The sequence below is a fragment of the Condylura cristata genome, unplaced genomic scaffold, assembly GCF_000260355.1.
Source record: "Condylura cristata isolate star-nosed mole 26May11 unplaced genomic scaffold, ConCri1.0 scaffold00018, whole genome shotgun sequence".
Classification (NCBI taxonomy): domain Eukaryota; kingdom Metazoa; phylum Chordata; class Mammalia; order Eulipotyphla; family Talpidae; genus Condylura; species Condylura cristata.
The window spans coordinates 21843566-21862153 of NW_004567119.1; the positions used below are offsets into that span (position 1 = coordinate 21843566).

Genomic DNA, 18588 nt, shown 5'->3' on the forward strand with positions numbered 1-18588 from the left:
GGGGGGGACAACCAGCCGGGAACCTTGAGGGAAGCTATAGGTCCTTTGTAAGCGCATCACACCAGCTGTCAGATTTTCCTCCTGGCTGCAATGGCTCTGGGAGCTGGCAGCTGCTCAGCTCCTGCAGGCCAGAGCCTCCTGCAAGTGGCTTCAAGTTCCACATGCCTCCTCTGAGCAATGGTGTGTTGGGGACAGCATGATGGCCTGACTGGGAGCTGGACTCTGGAGTCTGAGAGCACCCAGCTCCTCACTGCTGACGGTAGCTGCGTGACCTTCGCTGGTGACTTCGTCCCGCTGGAGCTCAGTTTCTCCATCTGTGAGATGGGGATACGAGGGCACCTGCCTCAGAGACTGCCGCGAGATGAATGACACAATTCACAGAAAGGGCCTTGAAGAATTCCTGGCTCTTCGTAAGCACTCAACAAATGTTTGCCTTTGTGATTATTTGTGCCACAAATCCCCGTCTGGAGCAATGCCTCTCCTGAAGAACCCCTTGTCCTGCCTCAGGAACAAACAACCACTCTCTTGTTCAGCGAACTCATGGAAACTCAGTTTGGACTCTGCCAGCTTGAGGCCGTTGGGCACATCCCGGACCCCTCTGTCACACTGTGTCCTTCACGTAGGGTCCTGGCACTGCTGGATCCTAGCCTCGCTTCTTTGGATCATTTCAGTTTCTTGGCCTCCTGGACGATGGGCCTGGATCTGGCCTCACCACAGACTTGCTCAAGCACTTCTGCACCTGGTGTGGTCTGTGATGCTCTCCCAGGCCTCTGTCTGCCTGGAGAGCTGTTGGCCAACCTGCCTTCTTGGGTTTATGGCACCTGTGGCCTGTGCTGAAACTCACCAGCCTCTCACCTTGCAGCTGAGACTCTCCGTCCTCGCTGGGACTGTCTCCGTACACTGTCAGGCAGCCAGTCATGTCTCCAATGCCACGGCGGAGCTACGCACCATCTACACTGACTGGCTCCGCACTAGTCAGGAAAGCCACCTCAGCTAGCCCTGCCTCAGGCCCGCACAGCAGGCCTCTCCTCTCGGCCCCTCAGTCCGTGTTAAGGTTTCCTCAGGCTTCCCGTTCAGTCTTTTATGTGAAGCCTCTTGCTGCCTGGTCTGGTCTTGCTGTTCTGAATCAGGTCTCAGAGACCTGGGCCTAGGGGCTGAGCTGGCTTGGCTGTGTGTGTGGACAGGCTGGGTGCAGAGGCTGGACCTGGGGTTCACATAAGTCCAGGAAGCCCAGACTCTTGACCGGCTACATTGTCCCTTCAGGACCCCGAGATGGCAGGGCCGGTCTCCAGGACCCCGGACTTCAGGATACAACTTGCGTGACCTCTCTGGCGGGCATCACTCAATGCCAAAGCTGTGGCCAGGCAGCTGGGGAGGCGGGAGGGCTGGCCTGCCACTCCCAACCAGTGCCGAGGTGAGCCCTTACCCCTGGATGCCCGAGCAGCCTGCCACTCGTGCTTCTCGCCTCACCTTCTCTGCCCTGTGTCCAGATTGCCTCCGGGAGGAAAACAGCAGCAGGAGGAAGACCCAGCAGTCAGCCCTGCAGAGGCCCAACTCAGCAAGGGCCTCGCCAAGCACCTGCTAAGTGGTTTGGGGGATCGACTGTGCCGTCTGCTGCGGAGGGAGCGAGAGGCTCTGGCCTGGGCCCAACGGGAAGGTGAGCAGCCCCACGGGGTATCAGGGACCCCAGAAGTGTCTGGCCCTGTGGTGGCTGGGCTTTCACTGGGAGCATGGGGCCCGCAGAGTCTTGTTTTCTCTCCTGCCAGGCATGCTGTCCCTCTGCTCGCTCAGGAACATACCCGCCCCAAGGCTTTGACCCTTTTCCTGGCTTAGGCTCTTAGTCAACACGTGTTCTGAAGCTTCTGGTTTGTGTTGGAAGCTGCTGGGACGGTGTAAAGCCCAGCCCAGTCCAGCCCAACGCCTAGGAGTTTTGTTGGGAAAACAAGACTGAGAGGGCCAAGTATTGGCCGGAGCTCGCTGCCTGGAGGAAGCAGTAAGGAAGGCTTCCCGGGTGAGGCTCACGGCCACCCAGCAGCTGGTGGCGTTAGGACGGGCGTCGGAGGCCAGGTGAGCTTGCTGCCTGGAGGAGCAGTAAGGAAGGCTTCCCGGGGTGAGGCTCACGGCCACCCAGCAGCTGGTGGCGTTAGGACGGGCGCCGGAGGCCAGGTGCGCCAGGCTTCTGGGTGCTTCTTGGATTCCCCTTCTAGACCACGAGGACGGTCTCAGAAAACACACACCTGCAGTCCTGTCTCCCTGATGGGGGCCCATTGGCGGCTCCCTCTTTCCCCAGGTGGGAAGTCGAGGGCCCCTCCCTGGGCATCAGAATGCCCCTGCCACCTCCTCTGCCTGCATTCCCAGCAAGCTGCCTGCCCATCCCCGGCTGGCTCACCCGAGCTTGTCCGTCCCCTCAGGCCCTGGCACGCTGCCCCTTCTGCCTGGAAGGCCCTCGCGTCCCTTTCTACGTGGTGAATGGAAACTCACTCATCACTTGGGACCCGTCTTTGAAGCGGCCCCTGCTCTTCCCACCCATGCCCTTCCATGCTGCTTCACGCTGCAGGCTCCCCGCGACTACGGCTCCATCTGTGCCTTGTAGCGGAGCTCTGGGAGGGCCAAGTCCTGACCAGCACCCAGCCTGGACAGGCCACGGTGTTGGCTGAACTCAAAGGTGTTCTTCACCCAGCAGGGGGCTCAGGCTGAGCTCTGGGTCAGAGAGGAGCAGCCTCTCACATACCCTCTGTACTACCGCAGAAATACTACCTCAGGGGGAGGTGGGTGAAGAGATGTGTTGGAAATGATGTGAACTGGTAATTCAGGGCTGACGGGAAATGCATGTGCGGGGCTGAGTGGAGGAGACCTGCACTGCCCCTGGAGGGGGTCAGTGGGTGCTCCTAGGGGCCTTGCTGCTTGCCAGGCGACCCCTCGGGGAAACCTGCTCCTGTTTCTCTCCATCTCTGCCTGGAAGCCTCCCACATGAGGTTTCTAAAAGGGCCCATGGCTTGAACCCCGTCTGACATTTTTTTCTCCATGGTCAGCAGGCCAGGGGCCAGCCAGGACAGAGGACAATCCAGACATTCCACACTGCTGCAGCCGCTGCCACCATGGACTCTTCAACACCCACTGGAGATGCCCGCGCTGTGCCCACCGGCTCTGTGTGGCCTGTGGTCGTATGCTGGGAGCTGGGAGGGCCAGGGAGAGAGCAGGTAGGAAGGAGCGAGGGGCCGAGGGTGAGGGGCCAAGGGCGGGGCCTCAGAAAGGCTGCTCAAAGGACTGTGGTCATTTCTGGGCCGTCTGTCCCCAGATGGCCTCCCCACTCTGCAGCCCCAGCCTCAGCCTCCATTGCTCAATGCTCCTCCGAGCAGACCTTTCCCTCTCCCCAGATCAGAAGGCCATGCCTGTGTCCTCCCCACTCTTAGCAGAAGCCGAGTGCTACTCTAAGCCTCCCACTTGGCTCATCTTGCACCTTTTTAAACCTTACAGCGCTGCGAGGTGGGTATTTGTTGACTCCATTTTCCAGATAAGAAAAACTAAGGTTAAGTGACTAGTTCAGTGTCACACAGCTAATAAGCCTTGGGGTGAGGGTTTAGATTTAAGTCACCCAGGACTCCAAATCCTGTTCTTTTTATGGTTCTTAGCTCTCTCTCCCTTGGCTCACCTCTGTCATCTGAGGATTGAAATTTCCCAGTGTTCCAATATCTTGGCCAAAACAGTCCAGGGTCAGGAACATTCTGGAACATGCTATTCCACATCACTACCTTGGAGTCTTGCAACGCATATCAGCATATTAAAGGCTCTACGTTCCACAGGCAAAGAATCCTATGTCAGGATTTATCCAAGTTCCCAGAAAGCTCGTGTATGAGTCCCCCGACTTGGATCAAGCCCTGATCCTTCCTTGACCTTATCGCATGCTACCTTGATCCCTCAACCTGCCACTTCTCCTTTCCTGCCTCACAGGCACTCAGGAACAGTCCACTGATGAGTGTAGCCAGGAGGCCGGGCACAGTGCTTGCTCCCTGAGGCTCACCCAGTTCATCTCCAGCCAGGGTGAGCCATCTTGGGGAGGCAGGGTTTGCAGAGGGCAAGGCCCCGGGGAGGCTGGCATCCTGCCTGGTGTCCCTCAGCCCGATTCCATGCGTTCCTGGTTGGCGAGTCCCAGCTGCATGGGGCAGACTCCTATTACCACCACATTCCATCTCCCCTCCCTGCTCACAGCTTTGGCAGAACTGAGCACGGCAATGCACCAGGTCTGGGTGAAGTTCGACATCCGGGGACACTGCCCCTGCCAAGCTGATGTCCGGGCGTGGGCCCCTGGGGATGGGGGCCAGCAGGTGAGACGCGGGGCATGGAACAGATGCAGAGCATGTGGGGATCTGGCATGTGCCTGCCCTGCACTGACCTTTGCAGGGCTTGGCCCTTCCCCTTTGATGGCGATGAGGAGGGACGTGGAAGCTGAGTGACATCAGGCTTCTTCCCACCTTCCCTGGGAAGAAGCACCGGCATCTGCCTCGCCTCCCCCCACTCAGTGAAGCCCTCTCTCCCTGCCCCGAGCTCCTGCCCACTTCGTGTGGGACTTCCCACATGACACAGACCTGCCTGCCCTGGGCGGCAGGGTCTGCACTGCACACTGGCCGCTCCTGGGCCCCTGCCCTGACACAGTGCACACGCACTGTGCATTTCAGAGATTTTATGGAGGTCATAAAAGTCACTCATTCAAAAAATAGTCCACTGAATGCATTTTGGGTCATATTATATGCCCATGGAGGAGAATTTGGAAAGCACAGAATTTGGGGGGGCCTATGGCGCCCCCAATGTCATTCTGACATATTTCTCACCGGTCACTTGTCCCTCTCCGTCGTTGCAAACTCCAGTGCCAGACGGTACTGTCTGGAGAATTCCACAGACAGCTTTTCTCCACCTAGCGTTATACATGTTGCCCCTTATAAACACGATTTGGGGGTGTACAGGAGACCATGGTTAAACATTCGTGGGTTGAATTAGAGTGTGTTGTATTTGCCGTTTTTAAAGTTCTGGTTGGGTTGGGGGTGGGGTTGGATTGAACAGAAGGAGCCGACAGAAAAAACATCCCCAACTCCACAACCTTCCTGCAATGGGGATGCCAACAGGACCAAGGACACCAAAGAGGGTAAGTGGACACCTGCCCTTCTAAGTGGGGCAGGGGACGGTGGGGGGGGGGGGCAGGGAGGGTCCGAGGCAGCAGGGGAACCGAGAGCGTGCAGTTGCTTTACCCAACCCTCACCCTCATAATCATTCTTAAATTATTCCAGAGAAAAGAAATCTAAATAAAACCCAGAACAAGCCCCTCTGAGCCCCTCCTCTGGGAAAGGGTGGGAGGGGACCGAACAGAGGTGAAGAGGGCACGTCCAGAGAGCAGACCTGCGGAAGCGAGTGGATAAGGGCGCCTTGCCATGGTCTCGCACCTTCTCCCCTCCCGACAGAGGCCCCAGACTCCACAGAGCCCCCAGCAGAAGACCGCGCCAGCCGAGGGCCCTTGCCTTGCCCCTCTCTCTGCGAACTGCTGGCCTCTACCGCTGTCAAACTCTGCCTGGGGCATGAGCGGATACACATGGCCTTTGCCCCTGTCACCCCGGCCCTGCCCAGCGTGAGTGAGGGTGGAGAGGGAGGGCTGGGGGCTGGCACAGGGCTGGGCCAGCCTTCTCTGTGGGTCTTGAGCCCCTGGCTCCCCTCCGCCCCCCTCCCGGCAGGATGACCGTATCACCAACATCCTGGACAGTATCATCGCGCAGGTAGTGGAACGAAAGATCCAGGAGAAAGCGCTGGGCCCGGGCCTGCGGGCTACGCCTGGCCTGCGCAAGGGCCTGGGTCTGCCCCTCTCCCCGGTGCGGACCCGGGTGCCTCCCCCTGGGGCTCTGCTGTGGCTGCAGGAGCCCAGGCCTCGGCGTGGCTTTCACCTCTTCCAGGAACATTGGAGGCAGGGCCAGGTGAGCCTCCCAGTTTTCACAGTCTTGCCAACGTGCGCAAGGCCCGGGGCCCTTCGACCCAAACAGATGTCCCCTCCAACGTGTCCTTCCTTTCCCCGCTACAGCCTGTGTTGGTGTCAGGGATTCAGAGGACATTGCAAGGCAACCTGTGGGGGACAGAAGCCCTTGGGGCCCTTGGAGGCCAGGTGCAGGTGTTGAACCCCCTCGGGCCTCCACAGCCCACAAGCCTTGGCAGTGAAACCTTCTGGGAGGGATTCTCAAGGCCGGAAAGTAAGTGTGCCTGGCATGGGGTGAGGGAGCTGGGAGCTTGAGTCTGGTGGCAGTGGAGTCCAGAGTGACCTCAGGGCAGCTGGGAGCAGCCCTGGAGCAGAACCCAGACCCTGTTGCCATCGCCAGGGGCCTCTGTCCAGGGCTCTTTCTGTGTCTCTCCCTAGCTCGCCCCAAGTCCGAAGAAGGCTCTGTCCTCCTGCTGCACAGAGATCTGGGCGACGAGGACACCAGCAGGTGTGTGGGGTACAGCCTCCCCAATACTTCCTGGCCCCTTGCCATCCTTCCCCCAATGGCCGCCCCTCCCCCACCGTGACCCTCAACTCAGTACTGGTGTCGGGACCTCAGTCCTGGGAGGCTTTGGCGCTGGGTTGAGCCTGCTGGGTGTTGCCCCTCCCCCCACAGGGTGGAGAATCTGGCTGCCAGCCTGCCCCTCCCAGAGTACTGTGCCAGACAGGGGAAACTCAACCTGGCTTCCTACCTCCCACCGGGCCCTGTCCTGCGTCCACTGGAGCCCCAGCTGTGGGCAGCCTACGGTGAGCAGCCACTCCAGTCCTCCCTGAGACCAGAAACTTAAAGTCCCTCCCTACCCCCCTTTCCTGCCACCTCTGGGTACATTCCTGTCTCCTTCCAAGGGTCCCTTCTCCACCTCCTTGCAGGTGTGAGCCCACACCGTGGGCACCAGGGCATCAAGAACCTCTGTGTGGAGGTGACTGACCTGGTTAGCGTCCTGGTATGTGCTGAAGCCCCTCTGCCTGCCTGGCACCGGGCACAGAAAGGTGGGTCCTTGGTCGGAGCCTGGGGTGGACAAGCTGCAGCTGCGAGGGGGTGTCTCTGCCCTCACTCCGAGCCGGCTTTCTTCCTCAGACTTCCTCTCCGGCCTCGATGGGGAGGGGCTCTGGTCTCCAGGCAGCCAGGTCAGCACCGTGTGGCACGTGTTCAGGGCTCAGGACGCCCAGCGAATCCGCCGCTTTCTCCAGATGGTGAGGAGGGGTCTGGAGCCCTCCCCTTCCCCTGCACAGCCCTCACCCTCCCTGGAAGTGGGCGCTCCCAGCCCCAGAAACTCTCCCTCTGTGTGTGCACCCCATGGAAAAGATTCACCTCCTGGCCCCATGACCCACTCCCCCGACACCCCCACATGTCCACTGCAGAGACAGCAGACTGGGACCTTATAGAAGTTGAGAGGTGGGTGCTCAGAAGAGCAGGAGGGTTGAGGCGGGACCTCAGGAAGGGAAGCAAAGCCGAGGAGGCACCGTGCGTTTGAGGGCCCAGGTGCATGCTCTCAGCTGATTGCCGCAGCGACCCAGAACGTGGGTTCTGCTGTTTCCCTATGTTGCAGCTGAGAAAACTGAAGCTAAGTGGTAGAGCTGGATTTTTGAGTTTACGGCTGTCCCTTCCCCAGGCCACTGTGCCATTCCCCCCCTGGAGCCAGGCAGCCTCCCCGCAGAGGATCCAGGGTGTGGAGGTTAGGGGGGCCAGGGAGGCTGGCAGAAAGGCAAACGCTCCCCTTTCCATGTGAGGCACTGGGGGAGGTCAAGGAGGAGACTGGAACAGGGTGAGGGGCAGGAGAAGGAGAAGAGGGGGGTGAGCAGAAGGCAAGAAGCCCCAGGGGAGGCCTGAGGCCATTTAAGGTTACACAGGCCCAGTGGTTCCAAAGTCCAGCTGAGCCCTGATGGTCCTGCAGTAACACGGTGCCCCAGCACCTCCCCTGCTAAAGGTCGATATGGGGGTCCCACCAGCCTTCTGCCCACAAGCAGGTGTTCCCCCTCCTGCCCCCGCCACACACACACTGATGTGCAGATGCACACGCAGAGGAGAGCAGCCAGAGCGAACTTTCATACACAGATGGCCTCGTCTGGGCTGGGTGTGGCAGGCTGTGGGCAGCCCGTGTGGCCAAACCGATGATTCATGCGGAAGGCTAAGGGGCATATTTTCATGGGTGGCCTGGGACACTGTGCTCCAGCTCCAGGATGGACTGAACTTCTGAGAACAAAGGAATCTTGGCCCCTGCCTGGGGCAGCCCACCCTGGCTCACCAGCCTCCCCCTCTCATCACAGTCCAGTCTTGGGGCCCTGAGCCCAAAGCCCAGAGCTAATTGCTGAGCTCCTAGTGGTGTTACCGGGCACCCCAGAGTGGACTGGGCCGCCTGTCTGTGGGGCCTCACCCGTGTGTCTGAAATTCAGTTGTACTGCAGGCATACACAAAAGGGCCAATAGTGGATTTATTTACAGAAGGGGAAAAGAAAAGGAAATAACCTGGGGAAAGAGAGAGGGATACAAAGTGACTGGGAGTTGTAGTTTCCAATCACTGGAGTAGGGGGTGGAGTCTACAAGACTCTGCGGAGTTCCTTTAGGACATCCTTCCCGGTAACAATTGCAGAACCTCAGCAATTGAGCTGAGCTGGACTGAGCTGGTGACCAGTCGGAGCAGATGCTGGCACTCACCTCTGCAGGTGTCCCCTGGGCTCCCCCTCCTGTCCTCACACTTTGCTGTGCCAGCAAGGCGCTCCCTGTCTAGCTGGGCTGTGCAGGTTCCTGGGGCTGTGCCTGCCTCAGAGGCCTGGACCTGGACAGAACAGACAGGCCTGTTCATCCACTGAGAACACAACTTGTGGGTGGCCTTGTCTTCTCCAGATCTGGGATCTTAGAATTTGGGGTGTCCCCCCAGTGACCTACATCTACCTGCACACCTGTAATTTAGCTCACAGTTCAGTATGTTCACAAGACTTCAGGTTAAGAATTTCCAGTGTAGATGGTTTATGAGTTGGGGTGATGAGGGCATCTTCCTGGGTTTTGGAGAGAGGAAATAGAGGAGGTTAGAGACACAGAGGCTACTCAAGACTTCTAGCCCCAGGAAAGTGGGATTTAGAAGCCCCCAGCAGCCCCAGGAGAACAGTCCTTCATCCTGTCCTCTAAGCTCCTTCCAGACAAATCTTTGTCCTGCCCAGCTGGGCTGCCCGGCCCCTCACACCTGGCCCCTTTCTCTTCTAACCCTGGGCTGCCTACAGCGCCCTGAGACTCCACCGCCGCAGCCACTCCTTACCCCTCTGGCCTGCGAGACGGTCACGCCCCTCCTCCTGCCACCCTGTCCTTGCCCACCCTCTTACCATTCCTCCTTCTCTTCTTTGAGGTGTGCCCGGCCGGGGCAGGCAATCTGGAGCCCGGTGCCCCGGGCAGCTGCTACCTGGACGCAGGGCTGAGGCGGCGCCTGCGTGAGGAGTGGGGTGTGAGCTGCTGGACCCTGCTGCAGGCCCCAGGAGAAGCTGTGCTGGTGCCTGCGGGGGCTCCCCACCAGGTGCTTCCCCAGCGGGCCAGGGCTCTGCAGGGAGCTCGGAGTATCCAGAGCGGCAAGAACACACGACACAGTGATTCTGCTCCCTGTGATTCTAACCCTGACCCTGACCCTAACCCTAGCCCTAACCCTAGCCTGCCCCTCTCAAGACCCCTGAACTAGGCTGGCAGGAAGCCCTGCCCACGACAGGGAGGAGGAAGCCCAGGCTTCCAGGCTGAGCGCACTGGAAGCCAGCCAGACAAACTGGGATCCAGCCAGATGTGGCTCTCTGACCCACCCAGAGGGGCTCTGCTGGGCCCCTGGCCTGGTGGCCATGCCCTTTGGGGTGGCTGGCGCTGCTCCCTGAGAGCTGGGTGGGAGTGCCGATGGGAAGCGGACCTGGGGATGGGGGACAGGGAGGATGCATGACTTTCAGCCCCTGCTGACCCTCCTGCCTACCTCCTCCTGGCACAGGTGCAGGGCCTGGTAAGCACAGTGAGTGTCACTCAGCACTTCTTGTCCCCTGAGACCTCTGCCCTCTCTGCTCAGCTCTGCCACCAGGGACCCAATTTGCCCCCTGACCGCCGCCTGCTCTGCGCCCAGGTGAGTGCGACGGTGGCCAGAGGCGGTGTGCCGACCGAGTGCCCTCATGGCACCGCTGGGTGGCATGGAAGGTCTCTGCCAAGCCACCAGGGCCCAGAAAGATGTTCTTGGCCGGCAGGCTGAGGAGTGTGACTGAAAACCCCCCCTTCTCTCTTCCTCCTAGATGGACTGGGCTGTGTTCCAAGCAGTGAAGGTGGCTGTGGGAACATTACAGGAGGCCAAATAGGGGGGCTCAGGTCTGTGGGCTAGGGGTGGGGGGCAGGTGGACCAGGAGCTTAGCCCAGTAAGCTTCAGCGGAGAATGTGGGTTGTTTGGAAACTTCCAGTCAATCCCATGAGCACCACTCTGGGCACAAGTAGGGCACTCCACTCCCCACTCCTGACCTGGACCCTAAAACCAAGTGCCACTGAAGCTCACACCTGCCCTTCACAGGCTGACACCAGCCCCGCCTACCCCTTCTCTGTGGTACCAGGCCCACACTGGGAGTGGTTGATTCCCACCCTTGCCCCTCATAACCTAGGAAACAAACAGCCCTTCCTTGGGAACGTGGGGATCATTCTGCAACACCTTTTCCTGCTGCCCGCCTAGGCTGTCCCCCTGTGCCCAGCTCTGGTTACACAACCTGCATCCTCACAGGGCTCCCGGGAGACCCCAGGCATGGTAGGGTGCTGGACAAGGGGCCAAGGAAACCCTGCTCACTGACCAGAGAGCTGTGCAGTGAGGGGAGGGGGTGTCAGAGGACTCTCCAGGTCTGGCCTGATGTGGCGATGACATGGGCAATTCCAGCTGTCCCTGCTCCTCCTCTGCCCTGCGCCTCCCTCCTTCGCGATTTCCATTAAAGTCTGTTGTTTTGTGAACGCTGCAGTGTGGTGGGCCTGCTCCTGCAGGCCACAGGGACTGGGACGGGGCAGGTGTGGAAGTGGAGCAGGTAGAGGGTCTGGGCCAGGGTGTCAGGGACCTCAAACACTCCTGCCTGACCTTCTTCTGGGGTCTCTGCCCGCCACTGAGAGGCTGACTCTGAGGATGACAGCGACAGCCGGCAAGACAGAACCCTGGACAGCAGCTATGGGGTCCCTATGCAGCACCGCTACAGAGGCCTGGAGGCCCCAACCCTTCCAGCAAGCCCCAGGCCACGCCATCTCTGCCATCTGACCTGAGCTGGAGCTGAGGTGGACCCTTGGCCAGCCCCGACTCACCTCCCCAGTCCAGCCTGGCGCCTGAGAGGACAGCCCGCCCCTTCCCCAGGGCCCTTCTGGTGTGGGTCTCCTGTCCGTGTACATCTCCGCCCCCACATACCCTGGCTCTTGTTACACCTAACTGTTCTGCGGTGGTTCAGGGAATGTTTTTTAATGAAATAAAAACAAATTTTTATAACGTAATATACTTTTAGAACCTTTAGAAAGGAAAAGTCACCTGCAAGCCCAGCTCTACTCGCCCCCCACCCCCCCAACTCAGACACTCTTGGTGTTCTGGTGTATTTCCTTCTAGTATTTTCTCCAGGGATCTCTTTCATACAGGTTGGGTTAGGGTATCTTGGACTCGGTTTCTCCCTTTGGATACGGTGTTGGTATTGTTTTCGATGTTGCCACTTAACCTTCATTTTGAATAGATGCTTATATTCCCTTAAGTGACTTTGCTATGATTTATGTAACCATACCTCATTTAAAAAAAAAAAAAAAAAGTTAGGTCTCTGTTGTTTGGAAGGCTAGGTTATTTTCATGGGCTTAAAAAAAAAAAAAAAAGAAGGAAAAATCAAGGAACCCTTTACTGTGCTACTGTTTTCACTGATACCATTTAATCCTTCACTCTGATTTTGATGTAGATATGATTTATCTCCATTTTACAGAATCCCAGAGCAGGCTGGGGTAAAGGCCACACGCTACTGTTCGTGGCAGAATTGGGACCTGACCCAGGTTTCCCGCCTCATTTATATTATAGTCTTAGCTCTTAATGGACTTTGCAGATTGGCTTGCTGTCCTCTTCCTTCCATCCCAGGCACTTAGAGCTGACCGGGGGCCAAGTAGCACTGAGTGACTGATCCCTACCTACATGTCACCTGATACAGCCTGTCCTGATGTTACCCCAGGACCCCAAATGTCAGGTCCTTCTTGGGGGAAGATGGGGATGACCGCAGACACTGGGCCTGTCCTCCCAGAGACCTCTCACCACTTCTCCCTTTGTGCTGGGTCCAGCCTCTGCAAGGGCAGGCTTAGTTTAACCCCTTACAAACTGCAGGTAGACCCAGGTCGCAGCTCAGCCCGGCAGAATCTGAGTGGGGACTGACCCTGAGATTAGCTGGGAGCCCTGGGTGTGGTGCTTCCCTGTGAGGCTCAGCCGGCTGGCTCCCAGGCCGCCCTGCCCTCGGGTCTCTGCTCCTCTCAGCATCCCCATAGTCGTGGCTGCCCCAGCCCTTTCTCTGGCCAAATCACCAAAGCTGGAATGACCTCGGGGTGTGGATCTAGCACCACCCTTTTTTTTTCCTCACAAAGTATACTTTTTAGGCTTACTTCTGAAATGATTCCAGATTTGCAGTTGAGTCACAAAGATAGTACAGAAAGTTCCCAATTACCCTTCACCCAGCTTCCTCTCATGTTTCCTTCTTACATAACCATGGCACAGTGATCAAACCATGACACTGATCTGACAGTGTAAACTCAGCAGCAGACTTTATGGGGATTTCATTAGTCTTCCATCAATGCTCTTTTTTTTTTTTTTTTTTTTTGTTTTGGGACCCCCCGCCCCCCAATGCCTGCATGGCCATTACAGATGGCCTAGACACAGCTGTGTCACTACACAAGCCAGTGGCAGAGTTCAAGACAGCCAGTCCTGCCCTCCTCATTCTTCCCACTTATCTAGGGACCGGGCTTGCCTGCTCTGTAAATGACTAAGAGGAGACACTCTTGCCCCACCCTGCCAGCCAGCCCATCGGGGCTGCCTGCCATGGCCTTCCTGCACACGTGCCCACATGCCCCGAAATGGCTGGCTCAGCTCCTCTCTGGTGCACAGCAGTGTGTGCTGCCTACATGTTCTGCCAGCTGGGCCACTCCTGTCCACTGTGCAGGAGGCCGGGCCATCAGCCCGTGGGTGCTGATGGAGCTGTATTTATTTCTGGAGGTTTCTAGTGCAGCCCCTGTCGTCCCCTCAGCTTTTGTCTTGTCTTTGTTTCGTCTCTGACATGTGCTCTCTTACGCCCAATGCCTCAAACAAGTCTTTCTTCTCCTTCAGCACCTGGAAGGACTGGGTGCACCAGAGGGCCTGCGTCTGTGACCTTCACAGTGTATGAGGGGCTCTCCACCTGCTCCACGGGTTCCCCCTCCCCCCTGTGCCTTTCGCTTGGGCCCTGTCGGCACAAGAGCCCTCCTTCCAGCGAGCTGGGGAGTGGAGCCGCGGTTTGCTGTAGTCCTTGCCCTTCCAGGCAGTTAGGCTGTCTGGTGTTTATCTCCGGCTGCCTCTGCGGCGCTCCAAGCCCAGTGCAGACGTGACCTCATCCCCTCTCAAATCATCCCTGGGAGGCAAAAAGGAGTCTGGGATCAACCCTGTCCCCACTTCACAGGTGGGAAAATTGAGGGATAAACACACACACACACACACACACACACAGCAGATGGCTTGACAAGTCAATCTGAAGTCCTGGGGTCCTGAGTTCAGTTCCTCAGGTTTTCGAGAGGACCCAGGTGACCGTGTTCACCAAATGCCCCAAGAGACAGTGGACCCACTGGGGACACCTCATGACTACCATAGGGCCCTGCTTCCAGGAGGTTCCACCTAGAGGTATCACTGTGTGGGAAGGGTCTGTGGTCAGGTGGCTGGGACTCCTGATAGTCCAGTCCCCTGGTGACCCTGTAGCCACATCCACAGTGCCAGGTCTTTGTGTGGTAATAGTGCTGTGCCAGGAGGGTCAACCCTAGAGGGGTGGGGGCTGTCTAATTATGGGGGCCCACTCTGGACAGTACATAGAGCTCTTCCCATCATATCTCACCTTCCCACAACTTTGGGCAGGAGGACTGTTCTAAGTCTACTCTGCAGATGTGGACACTGAGAATCACACCGACCCAGGCCAGCTAGTGAGCAGTGGCTGAGTGTCTGTCTCCAAGTCCAATGCTTCATCTGCTCCACCAAGCCACTGTCCCCCCAAAAGAGGTGCACAAAGCCAGCAGGAAGGCAAGAGAAAGAAGAGCCCTCACTGTGGGTGAGGAGCCCAAGTTTGGCTTGCTTCAGTTTCTGTCCAGCTGGCCCTGCCCTCCTGTCCTGAAAGGACATTGAAAAGAAAGCTCTAAAGAGGAAAGGTCAGCTTGGGAGAGGAGCAGGAGAATGCCAGAACAACGCATGCTCACCCCACTTTTCTTAAGACCTGTGCCAGGTCCTAAGAGTGGGGCATGAGGAAGCCACAAAGATGGCGCAGGACCTTACAGGTCACAGTCTCCAAAAAAGTCCCTGAAGCTGTATGGAAAGGCAGAGGACAGAGGTGGGCACAGAAGAGGGCTGGCCAGCTGGCCCAGGCCCTCTGGGTCCAAATCCCCTCCTCCCATGGCCACCCACTCCAGGCCATCCCAGCCTTCTCCCCAAACCCCGCCTCTCCCCTCCTCTGAGCCCCTCCCAAAACCAGTCATTCAGCACTAGGCTTATACCGCTTTTGACTCTCATATATCTGGGCCCACTACTCCAACTAGAGGAGCATCTCCTCCAAGGCAGGTGCTCCTGCCCACCTGGCCCTGTGACAGTCCGTACATTTCCGGGAGGAAAGGTGTTAGAATGAAGTGAAATGTTCAAAGCGATCATTTCAGACAACGCAGTGGCGTGTTTACAACAAAAACTCAACAGTGGGTCCCAACGGGGGAGGGCCGAACCTTCAGGACGTCATGGGGGTTGTGACGACACCGACGCTGGCCACCGTGGCTCGGCAGTCTGCGGGCAGGATGACGTCACTGCTGGCAGTGATGTGGATAAGCGCGCGCGTGAGGAATTGTCGCGTTTGGCCGCCGGAGTCGCGCGGTGCGCTGGGGGAGGCGGAATTGATGCAGAAGGCAAAGCGGGGCGGGGGTCAGCCGCTGCGGGGCGGGGAGCTCCGCCCCTGACGGCATGGCTCCGCCCCCCGGCGCCGAGGGACAGCCAATCCAGGCAGGCCGTGCTGACGCGCAGCCTATCCGCGGGCAGGGTTCCGCCGGCGCTTCCGCGATCGCGCGCGCGCTTGGCCCTAGTCCCCTGCGGGAGGGGTCGAAGGCGACGGACCCCAAGCTCACACACGTCCCACCCCACCCACCTCGGCGCGGTCTTCGGGGGCCCGACCCCTCGCTTCCCTGGGGGCCCGATGGCCTCGGAAGGCCTGGCGGGGGCGCTGACCGCTGTGCTGGGGGGCCAGGGGCTGTGCGTGCAGAGCTGTGACTCCGAGCCGGCCGGGGAGCCGCTGGCGCCGGTGCGCCTGCGGCAGAACGTCTGCTACGTGGTGCTGGCGGTGTTCCTCAACGAGCAGGTGAGCGTCCGCCCGTCGGGCCCACCGCCCGGCCCTCGGGAGCGCAGCCAACCCCAGTGGAGACAGAGGACCTACCGGCACCAGCCACGCTTCCTCGTGTGTGGTGCTTCCCAGTTTTGCAAAGCACTCTCACTGACACTAGCACCTGAGCCGTGTGCGGCCGGCCCTGAGATTGGCCAGATAAACTGAGCAGGAGACTTAGAGGCGGGGAAGCCTGTTTAGCCCGCTAGGCCTTCATTCCTGAGGGGAGGGCTGTCTTTCTCTGGAGTCTAGCACACTGCCTGCCTCCGCCTGGGCCCTAAAGATCTGCCCAGTGCTTCAGAGACCGCCCCTGAACCTCCTGTACGGTACTGGCACTTAGGAGCCCCTGTGTGATGCACTTTTGGGTGTGGATCCCCTATGCTGGAGGAAGGAATTAAAAAGAGGGGCTTGGTGGTAGGGGGAAGGCATATTTCAAAACCTAGAGCCCAGTGTGAAGAGACCACACACAGCTGGTAAACCAGAAGGGGCACCAGATACACAATGACATCATATAAAGACACCAGATAGTGCAGGCCATGTGATGGCTCACACTGGGGGGCCCACCCCAGCCCCTGAAGCAGCTTGCGGCACTTTTAGCCCCTTTCTGAAATGGAAGTCTGAATCCAGAGAGGGATGGACTGCAGAGACAGCCGTGGCCCTGTCCCACACAGCCAGCTTCTGGAGGACTCAGCCATTTGAGGGTGTCCACCAGGAAGGGGAGACTGTATTTGAGATAGAACCAGGTTCCAGGGCTCCTAGCCCAGCTGTGGTGGGGTGAGGATCCTCTCTCCCCACTCAGGATGAGGTGCTGCTGATCCAGGAGGCCAAGAAGGAGTGCCAGGGGTCATGGTACCTACCTGCGGGGAGAATGGAGCCTGGGGAGACCATCATTAAGGCCCTGCAGCGCGAGGTCAAGGAGGAGGCTGGGCTGCACTGTGAGCCCCTGACCTTGCTGTCTGTGGAGGAGCGGGGCCCCTCCTGGATCCGCTTTGTGTTCCTGGCTCGCCCCACAGGTATGGCTCACCTGGGGGCAGTGTGTGTACCGGGCCTGGGGTGGGGAGCATTGCCACCTTTCCTTCAGCTAGTCCTTGGGTGAGATGAATCTCCTATGCCGGCTGCTACAAGCCTGGGCCTACCAGATTCCAGCCTGAGCTAGACTCACCCCTGACCCCCAGGACTATAATGCGTGTCTCATTCTCCTGCTCCATCCCCCTCAACTCTCCCTAGGTGGAACGCTCAAGACTTCCAAGGAGGCGGATGCAGAGTCCCTGCAGGCTGCCTGGTACCCGAGGACCTCTCTACCGACTCCATTGCGAGCCCATGACATTCTGCACCTGGTAGAGCTCGCCGCTCAGTACAAGCAGCAAGCCAGGCACCCCCTCATTCTGCCCCAAGAGCTTCCCTGCAGTCTAGTCTGCCAGCGGCTTGTGGCCACCTTCACCAGTGTCCAAACGGTGTGGGTGTTAGTGGGTACAGTGGGGAGGCCTCACTTGCCCATCACTGCCTGTGGCTTCACTCCCATGGAGCAGAGGGGTGGCATCAAGATGGCTGTCCTGCGGCTGCTGCAGGAGTGTCTGACCCTGCACCACTTGACTGTGGAGACCAAGGGGTTGCTTGGACTGCAGCACTTGGGCAGAGACCAATCAGATGGCATTTGCCTGAATGTGCTGGTGACAGTGGCTTTTCGGAACCCAGGTATCCAAAATGAGCCCCCAAAGGTTCAGGGCGAGAACTTCTCTTGGTGGAAGGTTATGGAGGAAGACCTACAAATCCAACTCCTACAGAGGCTTCAGGAATCCTCTGTGGTCCCCATCAACAGATAGGAAGGTGCCATCGTTGGGCATGGAACAGGGCATCTGTGCTCCCCCACGTAGCCTGGGAGGCAGGCAGTCTGGGGTCTGGCTGCACTGGGCGCAGGGCAGTTCTGGTTCTCTGGGGCCTCCATCTCCCCATGCATGGAGTGGATCCCTCTTGCACTAAAAGGGACAATGCCTTTGACCAAGCAGAAGTCCAGGGCTCAGTGACCCAGTGGCTATGGCCCTGGCGTGCAATGAGTTGCTACTCCCTAAGGGGTGGTGAGGACTTTCTTTCTGAACCTGGCATCCACCCATCACTTTCCTTGCCCACCTTGGTGAAGGCTGACTCTGGCTCCTGAGGCACTAAAAACACAGGGAGGGGTGCTAAGGAAGCATGTCCTTGATGAGTAAATAGGTGTTGCTTACCTAGCCTTCCTGCTTACTGTCTGTGTGGGGCGGAGGCTGCCATGGAGCGCACAGTGGTGCTGCTCCCACCAGCACCGACCTGAGGGCTGGCTCCCTGCTGTCCACCACAGCCTCTCTGGGGCTCTCCTGATCTCGCCGGCAAGGTGGGAGCTGTGAGAACAGGGGAGCAGCTTCAGTGGGCGAGGAGCTACAAAGCTATAATGCTGCCGTCTTCCTCCTTGGGCGCCTGTCTCTGAGCCGCATGTGTTTTCCAGGTCTGCCGGCCTCTGCCTTTTCACAGCTCAACCCCAGCCAGACAGACCCCAAATCTTTTCTTCCCTGCCCTTTAGTTCAGCTGAATCATGGTAGGGATTACTTTTTAAAAAGGACTTGATTAAAATGTGAGGGGGAAGCCAGTGGACCGAGAAAACGTTTCACATGCTCCTCACTGCATCTAACATACGGATTTCAGATACCGAGCAGGAAAGCATCGTGTGGGCTTGGCTGCCGAGGGATCAGTATAAGCTCAGGCCCTTGCGGCCTCTCTTGCTGCCCTGCCTTTCTGGCCTACACGGTCCGGGACCCTGTAGGAATCATCTCGTCCCCTCTGAGGACTGATGCCTTCCAGAGGCCTTTCACTGTGGCTCACTTCTGTGTCTGAGGGACAAGTCCATACCTCTGCCCAAGGGTGATGAGCTCGGCTCCCATCATTTGGCCTACTAGTGTTCAACCCTGGGGGTCTATCGGTCACCTGGAGAGCTTGCAAAACTCAGGGACCACCCCAGAGATTCCGAGTGAA

At 58.5% G+C, this 18588-nt stretch overlaps 2 protein-coding genes across 5 annotated transcripts in view; both read left to right on the plus strand.

Annotated features, from left to right (window-relative positions):
• The window catches only part of HR (hair growth associated), a 20992-nt gene extending 9442 nt beyond the window's left edge, over window positions 1-11550 (plus strand). For 3 of the 4 annotated variants that reach the window (XM_012726940.1, XM_012726943.1, XM_012726942.1), the window contains 16 exons: window positions 1264-1414; window positions 1491-1657; window positions 3033-3200; window positions 3952-4041; window positions 4210-4325; window positions 5059-5140; window positions 5454-5617; window positions 5721-5957; window positions 6062-6227; window positions 6392-6461; window positions 6630-6760; window positions 6884-7003; window positions 7092-7207; window positions 9354-9518; window positions 9969-10097; window positions 10261-11550. In XM_012726940.1, coding sequence (XP_012582394.1) covers window positions 1264-1414; window positions 1491-1657; window positions 3033-3200; window positions 3952-4041; window positions 4210-4325; window positions 5059-5140; window positions 5454-5617; window positions 5721-5957; window positions 6062-6227; window positions 6392-6461; window positions 6630-6760; window positions 6884-7003; window positions 7092-7207; window positions 9354-9518; window positions 9969-10097; window positions 10261-10323 — 2135 coding nt within the window. In that variant the 3' untranslated portion in view covers window positions 10324-11550. The remainder of the gene's footprint in view (window positions 1-1263; window positions 1415-1490; window positions 1658-3032; window positions 3201-3951; window positions 4042-4209; window positions 4326-5058; window positions 5141-5453; window positions 5618-5720; window positions 5958-6061; window positions 6228-6391; window positions 6462-6629; window positions 6761-6883; window positions 7004-7091; window positions 7208-9353; window positions 9519-9968; window positions 10098-10260) is intronic. The other variant, XM_004685413.2, reaches the window with a different exon arrangement.
• A 3736-nt stretch (window positions 11551-15286) lies between these two features.
• NUDT18 (nudix (nucleoside diphosphate linked moiety X)-type motif 18) lies at window positions 15287-18213 on the plus strand. The gene is made up of 3 exons (XM_004685414.2): window positions 15287-15567; window positions 16388-16601; window positions 16816-18213. Exons 1-3 carry the CDS (start codon window positions 15406-15408, stop codon window positions 17409-17411), a joined length of 972 nt encoding a protein of 323 aa, XP_004685471.1. The 5' UTR covers window positions 15287-15405; the 3' UTR covers window positions 17412-18213.
• The last annotated feature ends 375 nt before the right edge of the window (window positions 18214-18588 follow it).